This window comes from Globicephala melas, chromosome 17, assembly GCF_963455315.2.
Source record: "Globicephala melas chromosome 17, mGloMel1.2, whole genome shotgun sequence".
Taxonomy (NCBI): Eukaryota; Metazoa; Chordata; class Mammalia; order Artiodactyla; family Delphinidae; genus Globicephala; species Globicephala melas.
This window is the reverse complement of record NC_083330.1, coordinates 17,620,792-17,630,742: the sequence shown is the minus strand read 5'-3', so window position 1 is coordinate 17,630,742 and position 9,951 is coordinate 17,620,792. Positions and strand designations below refer to the sequence as shown.

Sequence of the window (9,951 nt, the reverse complement as noted above, 5' to 3'; positions counted from 1 at the left end):
TGGGAATAATAATGCAAATGGATAAATTTGTGAAAACACAGTAATAATTCTATTTCTACACTTACTTTATTGCCACATTATTTATGATGCCATTTACTAAATGGAGTGTTGAATTTCACTGGGCTTAACTGGGTTAAAGTTATCCAGACATCAGTAACCCACATCAAAACCAGGACGACTCAAGAAGTAATTCGAGTTTTCTGGCACTCCTGCCTCAACAATCTAGCATCTAGGGCACTGTTCTAAGATGATCCTCCTTTTTGGTTCGAAGGGTTTCTTTTTTATGATTTTTTTGGCTGAGGAGGCTGTCTGGCCACGCTGCGGATCTTGGAGTGCAGGTGATTACTGACCACTAGTGTTTTCCGGGCGAGACAGTGGCGCTAACCCCCTCCCCTTTCCCCCCCTTCCCCCTCCTCCTCCCAGGCTGGAAAGGTGCAGGATCCGCTAAACCGTGCTTCGCACAGTGGCGGCCGGAGCAGACGCGGGATGGTCGCGCGCCCCCAGCAGAGCAAAGGGGGGCAGCGAGAAAGCCTGGGGAAGGTACGGGAGGGGAATCGGGGTGCAGACACCACCTGGAAAGAGCAGAGGTTCAATTGGGCGGGGGAGGCATTTGCCGAGTGCAGGTGTGGAAGAGGCTGCCCCAGGCCCACCCTTTGCAGCCGAGGGGGCGGGGAGCCGGGCCGGAGACCCGGAGACTGCGGACGGGGCGCAGTCCTTGGGCGTTCCCTCGCCCTCCTTCCCAAGGCCCCGGGGGATGGCCCCTCGCTCCGCGGCCCGGCCTGCCGGCGCCAGCACCGCAGCGCCTGTAGCGGCCGCCGCTGCGGCGGCCGGCGGCCGCCAGGGGGCGGGAGCGGCGCCGCGAACAATGGCCGCGCTCGGCCGCGGACCTGCGAAAGGAAGAAGGGAGGGAGGGCCGGCGCCGGCACGCGGCGCGGGTCTGCGGGGGCCGGGGACGCGCGCGCCGGGCAGGCTGGGGAGCGAGAGCGGCTGCGTCGGCGGGGGCGCGCGGCGCGGGCCCGGGAGGGCGCGGCGGGAGCGCAGGGGAGGCGGGCGGAGGCGGGGGGAGGAGGCGGGGGGCGGGGAGCCTGAGGGGTGGAAGCCGGCAGCGGCGGCGGCGGCGGCCGAGCGGGGTCAGTTCTCTGTAGTGTTTGCCAATGTTGGAGTCGTCTGCAAAGTGTCCCCGGCGAGAAGGTAAATACCCTTGTGGGGGGCGTCCGGAAGGCCCCGACTTCCGCCCCGCTGGTGGGGGAGACAGAGGGCGCTGGGGAGCCCTGCGGGTCCGCGGCGCGCGGCGAACCCGGAGAAGAGCGGCCCCTTCGCGGCCTCCCCTCCCCCGCGCCTTCCCTCCCTCCTCGGGCTCTCTCCGGGCGGGAGGGGGAGGGGAGGAGGATGGCGGGGGCTGGGGAGCCGGGGAGGAGACGAATGAATTGGGGGGGGGCGTGTGTGGAGGGGGTGGGACGACACAGGTGTCCAGAGGGGAGGAGCCGGGAGGAAGGCGAGGATGCCGGCACAGACGGAGGGTGGAGGGGTGGAGGGCTGGGGGGGGGGCGGCAGGGACCTGGGAGGTGGGGTCGTTGGGGCCGCGGTGGGAACGGCCGGAAGAGGGGACCGTGGGTGGAGCGACGGTGCCGGAGAGGGAGGGGGAGGGTCCCTGTGTGGGGGAGGGCAGGACTGGGGAGGGGAGGGGTCAGAGGAGGGGAGATGGCGGGAGGCCCATCCCTGGAGGGTCTGCGGGCCATGGGCCTGGGGGCGCAGGGGGAACGGCGGGGCGGGGGCGCGCCGGGGGCTGGTGGTGGTGGCTATTTCTGTATAATGGGCAAGTGATAAATACGTAACGCGCCGAAATGGGGAAGGTAGGTGGGGCAGAGGGGGCAAAATATATCCTATGACAGGCAAGTTCGGCCGTGGCTCTTAAGAACTACCACGGTGAGGGCTCGGCTTAAAGGGGTGGTTGGCAGTTAATGACCTTGCCGAGGTGAAGGCAGTTGGGCGAAGAGACAAAGATCAGTTACAGAATCCGCTGTGCGAGGGCAGAGCCTCCAGCCCCTCGCGGGGTGGGCCGGGGACTGTGGGGATTGTGTCGAGGCGGGTGTTCCGCGGAGGCAACTGAGGAGACGCTGAGCTGGGATTCTTCGGGGGGGGGGGCGGGCAGGGATAATGGCCTTGGGTTCTGGAAGTCCCTGGAAATATGTGCAGAATTTTGCACTTGCGGAGAATTTTCTTCGGAAAGGGTCTTTCCTTGGCGTGACGTCCCGCCGCCCCTTCCCCAGAAGGTTTAGAACTACTTGGGTAGAGAAGGACCGTTCACTTAGGGAAATGTACTGAAGGATTTTAAATTGGGTGGTTCCTCCAGAAAGGATAGAGACGATCTTTTAAAGGTGTTTCACTGTTAGCTGAAAACCTTTATTTTTAATGTTTGATTTCACAATTTTGAAATTTGAACTTCTTCTGAGCATTACTTCTCTTCTGATGCATCCTTGTGATTTAAGGGAGCATGATGAACATTTGAAATCAAAATTGTGATGGGCAGGCGAGTTAATAGTAACCTTGTAGGAGAAAAGATTGCAGCATTGTTCCTGGTGGCTATTTCTTCTCCGTCCTTGCTTTCTTAACATGATTCACACATACTGTTGTGAATTGAGCTGTAGTAGGAAAAAAAAAATCTTTTTTAATAAAGCCATCAAAACCCAGACATTCTGCATCTCGATTGTTTTGTAAAATGGCAAGTTTTTCATTTTTCAGTTTGCCTATGTTTTACTGCAAAACAGATAACACATACCACTTGAATTGTAGATTTGCTGCCGTTTGCAGCAGGCCTGTATTAGATTTGTGAAACACTTAAACGCCAAACTATGTGATGTCTGTTTTTTTTTTTTTTTGTCCTGCTATGTTTTCAGCTCAAGGCACCATTGCCACGTTCCATTGCATGGCAGTGTAGTTGAAATTTATTCCTAAGTGATCATGAGTTGGTAGGATATAGTGCAGATTTCCTCACACATCACTAAATTTTTCCTTAAGAACCTGTGTTTTGTGTTTGTAAAAATGTTGCTGTATAATCCAAGTATGTACTGTTAACTTCAGATATACTGCCACTTTTTTTTTTTTTAAAGATTTTAATTTTTGGCTGCGTTGGGTCTTTGTTGCTGCGTGTTGGCTTTCTGTAGTTGCGGCGAGCGTGGGCTACTCTTCGTTGGGGTGCGTGGGCTTCTCATTGCGGTGGCTTCTTGTTGCGGAGCACGGGCTCTAGGCACACGGGCTTCAGTAGTTGTGGCACGCGGGCTCAATAGTTGTGGCTCGTGGGCTCTAGAGCGCAGGCTCAGTAGTTGTGGCACACGGGCTTAGTTGCTCCGCGGCATGTGGGATCTTCCCAGACTAGGGATGGAACCCATGTCCCCTGGATTGTCAGGCAGATTCTTATCCACTGCGCCACCAGGGAAGTCCCTGCCATGTAATTTTTAAGTTTCAGTTTTTTATTTGGAAGTAACTTCAAGTTTACAGTAGAGTACCAAGAATAAGAATAATACAAAGAATACTCATGTAACCTTAACTCAGAGTCACCAATTTATCATTTGCTTTCTCTCTGTCACACACATAATATTTTTTTCCTAGATCATTTGAGGGTCAGTTATGTACATCATGGTCTCTACTCCTACTTACTTAAGCATGGAAAACCATATAAATTTCACATTTTAGCTTACTTGGCTTGCCTGGAATGAAATTCTAGGAAGGAGTGGCTTGGTCTGATTTTCAACAAAGAATAAGAATATCAAAAATATCAAAGGTGTTCATCACCATTATTAGTATATAAATAATATAGGAATTGAGGCTGAGTGGTTTTCCTGTGTTAGGATCAGGTTCTGGAAGATACAATTGGCCGGTGTGTTGGGGTTTTTTCCTTGTAGTTAACCTCCTCTTTACTTCTATTACTCTGTTTTCTTTTCTTTTGTATACTTTGAGCACTGGATATCTGATCGTTTATGTATGCAGATCATAATAAAGAAAGGGGAAAAGTCTAGATATTGCAAAATTGGGTTTTGTTAATATTAGACTGAATAGTGGGAGACAGGCTTAGTATAATCAAGTCATGTATAGATATACTTGTGCTTCTTCTAGATACTCAAGAAAATATTAGATGAGTGTCTAGAATCCATAGTAATTATAATTTATATTTGTGTATGATTGATTTTGAAGAAATCCCTGAAGTTCTATATAGAATCCTTGCCATTATGTTGTTTTAGAGGTCAAGCCCTTTGTTAAGGAACATTTTTAAGGAGTCGAGCTTTTATTTATAGTTTAACATATAATGGAAAGAAGGAGACTTTGAACCAGACAAAACTGAGTTTTAATCCTCAGTGTGACTGGGGAAGTAACCCAACTTGTAGAAAAATGGGGATAACACCTGCATCCCAAGGTGATGAGGATTAAATGAGCTAATATAAAAATGGCAAAATATGGCACCTGGTATATATAAAATTGGTGTCTGGTAAATGTTAGTTTCCTTTTTTTCTTAGCTGGTATTATGTGGGGTTTTTCACTGGAATGGTTCATGGAGTGAGACTTCTATATACTTAGAATATTTCATAGGCTCTTAGGAGATAGTAAAATTTATACTAAATAGTTTTGATTTTCTTACATAAAAATAATTTTGGGGGTACCTACTTTAAAAAAAATTAAAATGAAAAGCTTTTTTTAAAACACTTTTTAAGGAGCCCATGAATTTTTTAGAGTAAGAAGCTTTGAGTTGGTATTTAGTTTTGTAGTAGTTTGGAGTGTAAGAATGGGGATAGTAAATGTTTTTGCTTTTCATATTGTCAGGTAAGACATTTAAGAGAGGATTGCCTGTCAGTCGTGGGATGGGTGCCAATATAAAATTTATAGATATGTTAATTTAATAATGCCATTTTATAAAGCAGGATTTAATTGTTGAGGATTTTATAGATTTAATTTTGCACAGCTTTCAATTAATCAGATGAGCAAATTGTAATTCATAATAAAAGCAGTGAGTGATATCAGCAGTACATTTCAGGTACCTGTTGGACCTTTGATTCTTCATGAGTGGCAAGTCTTCTCCAGTGAGTAGTGCCTTCTCTCCATAAACTGCTCTGCCTGTTTTCATTTAGTAGCTTGGAACCTGGAACTGCATGTTCTAATGTGCCTGACTGGATATCACTGTAGGGCATTTTGGGGACGTGTGAATAGGTTTTTCTAAAAGTACACAGTTGTAATTGGAATGAATGGTAGCTGGAAACTTTTGACAGAAGAGGAAGAGGTGGATTTTATGAAACCGTGGGTAGTATAAAATGCTCTGCATTTTATTGATATGACTTGATATTTTATCAAATTCTTTTAAATATAGGACAGTAGACCTGGCATGTCTTTAAATAAGACATGAAATGTTGAAGAGATGTGCCACTGTGGGCATTCCAAATTGCCTACGGTATAGTTATAATCTTTATATTGATATAGATCTAATACAACTTGTTTGTGGACAATAATGTGTTCAGAATTTTTATCCAGTTACCTTACAGAGTACTGTTACAGACATATTAGTTTCATGTTTTAACGTATACAGATTTTTATAACTGTGAAGGAAAGGCTTACGGAATATTTTAAATTGTATGGTCAGTTTTGAGTGAATACGTGGTTTCATTTGTGCTTTTTCATAAAACTGCTTTATGTATACCAGAAGATCAGAACTTTAAAAAATGTACCCCTATATCTTATTGTGCCTACTTCTCAGGATCAGCCACTAGTATTACCAAAATCTAATACTGAAGAAACACGTACAGGTCTATAGACAAGGATTTGTAATTTTTAGAGGCTTGCATAAAGTAAAAACAAAATGAGATTTCTCAAATTTGGTAAATTCTTACTAAATAATGTTAAATTCTGGAAAATAAGGGACATTAGATCACTGAGATGCTTTTAGTTGTTTGTTCATGTTCTGATGTCCAAATGAATTGTTTTCAATTAAAAAAAAGAAAACTGGTTAGGTTTGTAGTTTTAGTTGTAGATAGTGTATTTTAATACCATTTGATTAATGCTACACTTTTTAATGATGTCATCTTTTGAATAGAGTGTAAATGTTTAAGTTTCATAATTTACTCCTTTCAAATCCTGTTATTCATTTGCTCATGTTGAACAGGGAATTGACTTTTTTGGTCTACCTAAATATATTAATTAATACCATAGAATTATAGAATTTGAGTTGAACGGAAGTATCTTATTTATTGTTACAAATTACCCCAGAAATTAAGAACTTAAAACAAATATTTATTATCTCAGTTTCTGTGGGTTAGAAATCTGGGTGCAGCTTATCTGGGTGCCTGTGGTTCAGGGTCTCTTAGGAGGTTGCAGGTAAGCTGTCTTTGGGGCTGTAGTCTCATCTGAAAGCTTGACTGGGGGAAGATCTGCTTCTGAGTCATTCATGTGACTCTTGGCAGGATTCAGTTCCTTGGGGGGTACTGGACAGAAAGCCCTAGTTTCTGTTGGGCTGTTGGTCCAAGGTGTCCCTCAGTTCTTTGTCATGTAGGTCTGACCACAGGGCAGCTCACAATATGACAGCCAGCTTCCCACAGACCAAACAGGTGAGCGAACGAGAGCAGGTGACACCCAGGAGGGAAATGATGGTCTTTTTATAACCCAGTCTTGGAAGTGGTAGCTCATTATTTCTGCTGTATTCTATTTGTTGTTTGCCTACCAAAGGACTTACATTCACTTTTTAAAGATTAAAAAAAAAAAAAAAGGGAAGAAAATAGAAGCAAGAGAAAGAACTCAAAGATACATAAAGCAATTTACCAAAGCTCAAAAGGTAATCTCCTGAAGGGGTTTCCCTGGTGGCGCAGTGGTTAAGAATCTGCCTGCTAATGCAGGGGACACAGGTTTGAGTCCTGGTCTGGGAAGATCCCACCTGCCATGGAGCAACTTAAGCCCGTGCACGTCACAACTACTGAGCCTGCGCACCACAACTACTGAAGCCCACGTGCCACAACTTCTGAAGCCCGTGCACGTCACAACTACTGAGCCTGCACTCTAGAGCCCACGAGCCACAACTACTGAAGCCCGTGTGCCACAACTTCTGAAGCCTGCGCACCTAGAGTCCGTGCTCCACAACAACCGAAGCCACCGCAGTGAGAGGCCCACGCACCATAACAAAGAGCAGCCCCCACTCTCAGCAACTAGAGAGAGCCCGTGTGCAGTAGCGAGGACCCAATGCAGCCAAAAATTAAATAAATGAATAAATAAATTTATATATAAAAAAGGTAATCTGAAGAGCTTGGACTAAAACTTAAATTCACTGGTGCTCAGGTCTTGTGCTATTTCTACAAATGCGATTCTCTTGGAAGATACAAAAACTGGTACAGATGGTGAGGTCACTATTGTAAGAAATAATTGAGGAGCTTCCCTGATGGTGCAGTGGTTAAGAATCCTCCTCCCAATTCAGGAGACACGGGTTTGAGCCGTGGTCCGGGAAGATCCCACATGCCGCGGAGCAACTAAGCCCATGTGCGGCAACTACTGAGCATGCGCTCTCTACGGCCCGCGAGCCAAACTACTGAGTCCGCGTGCCAAACTACTGAAGACCGTGCTCCTAGAGCCCATGTTCCGCAACAAGAGAAGCCACCGCAATGAGAAGCCCACGTGCCACAACGAGTAGCCCCCGCTCGCCGCAACTAGAGAAAGCCCACGTGCAGCAACGAAGACCCAATGCAGCCAAAAATAAATAAATAAAATTTTTTTAAAACAAAGAAATAATTGAAAAATTTGAAAGTCATTTTGAATTGACTCTAGTTTGTCATTTTGAAAAAATTGTAGCTAAATATATATATATACACACACACACATGTATATTCATATGGTATCTGTGTGTATATATGTATTTCCAGAACCTTTGCTTCTGAAGGAAAGTTCAGTATTAAAAATTTTATAGCATAAAAATTTCTACCCAAGTGATTGGATTTAGCTCTTTTGGTATATGTCAAAATTGTGTTGTTGCTTTTTAGATTATTTTTTTGGGGGGACTGTACATAATTTTTAATGTAACTTTTCCCATTACAAAATCCCATTATTTATTGATTTATTTGGGTTTGCCTGCGCTTTTTTTTTTTTTTTTTTTTTTTTTTGGCGGTACGTGGGCCTCTCACTGTTGTGGCCTCTCCCATTGCGGAGCACAGGGTCCGGACGCACAGGCTCAGTGGCCATGGCTCACGGGCCCAGCCGCTCCGCGGCATGTGGTATCTTCCTGGACTGGGGGACGAACCCACGTCCCCTGCATCGGCAGGTGGACTCTCAACCAGTGCGCCACCAGGGAAGGCCCCTGCCCTTCTTTGATACCTATTTTTAAATTAAGTGTAGAAGACATTTGCTACATGAAAAGAAATACAACCATGGCGAGGAGGTTAGACCCATAAGGAAACAAATCCAAATGTAACAATGGGATGTGTCAGGATGGTAATTTTCTTTTCGAAAATTTTATGTAAAATTTTGATATGCATGCTATTTTTATAATGATGATAATAAAATCAGAAACAGGAAAAAAAATGCAACTAGGTAATCTTACTATGTGCTCTTTTCCATACTACCTAAGAGAATATGTATGTGTTACATCTTCTTTAGGCTTATCTTATAGAGGAGGGGAAGAAAGCTGTTTAAAACGTTACTGGAGCAGGGGAAGTATATATTAAATATTAATCTGAAACTTTTACATTGTTTTAACAGCTTCACTTTTGCTGAAATTGTCGTAGAACTCTAGAACCAGAAGGGACTTTGTGCAGCCTAGATCTGCACTGTCCAGTATGGTGGTCACTAGCCACAGGGTGGCTATTTAACTTTAAATAACATTAAAGAAAATTTAAAATTTACTTTCTCAGTTGTTCTAGCCACATTTCACGTGCTCAGTAGCCACATGTGTCTAGTGGCTACCGGTTTGGACAGCAAAGATATAGAACATGTTTATCATCATAGAAAGTTCTACGCTGATTTAGATCTACTCTATTTTGGTCACGGGCATGTGTTTAAAGTGCTAATCATTGCGATTACCAACTAAGTTGAACTTATTTCTTCATTTTCATTTTCTAGTTTTTGGAGCCGTGAGGGATACAGCAGTTTGGTCAATATTGTTTTAACATGCTTCAAATAAATCAGGTGAGTTTGTGTTAAGGCATGTCACACTTATATGGTGCTTGGGCCATAAATCGTGGAGCATTTTAACTCAGCTTTTCTATAACCATAACCTGCCCACTGCTTTATAGAGCAGTTACATGCTATATATTCATCATAGGAAGACTGCAGGGCAGGTTGTGTAAGGATTATAGCGATAGTCCTGAAAGTTAAGTTTTAAGTGTGCAGAGCAGAAGGTTTTTCTGTTCTTTTTGATGTCACATCTCCAGGACTTGTTGATGTGTTCAGAATGCTTACAGTTGTGATCTAGCTTCAGTAGGTGGCAGTTCTGCAGACTGAAAGCATTTCTAGTGACACATCTTGCGAAGTGGTTGTATCAGTGTGTTAAAAAAAGAGTCCTTTTCTAGGGCACTGGAAAAGGCTGGAAGAAAGTGGTCTGCTAAATAAACTATAGCATACAATGCCTTAGACTCACTGTAGAAATATTTTCCTTAGGTCTTGACATTTCCCCAAGAACTTTATACATTTAATCTTGTCCTTTCTGAACAAAAAGGGCATTGTATCATAACTATAATATAAGAAAGCACTTTGATTTATTTCACATTTGCAAATCAAGAGAGAAGAAAGTAATTTGATTGCAAGAAGTAGTTAATTCTTTTGTGATTTGAGGAAGTAATACATGACCCCTCCCAGCCCCCGCCCCATCCAGCTCACTTGGCCTAAGAAATCTCCAGTTCCTGTGTATCACACACCATCTCTAAGCAAATGACTTCTCAGTTTATACCTGGTCTAGACTTCTTTTCTGAGCTCCAGACTTGGGTAGCAGTTACC

The 9,951-nt window shown here is 44.5% G+C and overlaps 1 protein-coding gene across 13 annotated transcripts in view; it reads left to right on the top strand.

Annotated features, from left to right (window-relative positions):
• The first annotated feature begins 267 nt into the window (after positions 1-267).
• The window catches only part of STAU2 (staufen double-stranded RNA binding protein 2), a 302,828-nt gene continuing 293,144 nt past the window's right edge, over positions 268-9,951 (top strand). For 3 of the 13 annotated variants that reach the window (XM_030859559.2, XM_060286977.1, XM_060286976.1), the window contains exons 1-2: positions 1,107-1,191; positions 9,079-9,144. Coding sequence is in view for 5 of the 13 variants with exons in the window: in XM_060286971.2 (XP_060142954.1) it covers positions 487-540 (54 nt within the window). In the remaining 8 variants the exon portion in view is untranslated. Of the gene's footprint in view, positions 339-412; positions 541-1,069; positions 1,192-9,078; positions 9,145-9,951 lie in introns of those variants that run through there. The other 10 variants (XM_030859558.2, XM_060286972.1, XM_060286973.2 and 7 more) reach the window with 9 other exon arrangements.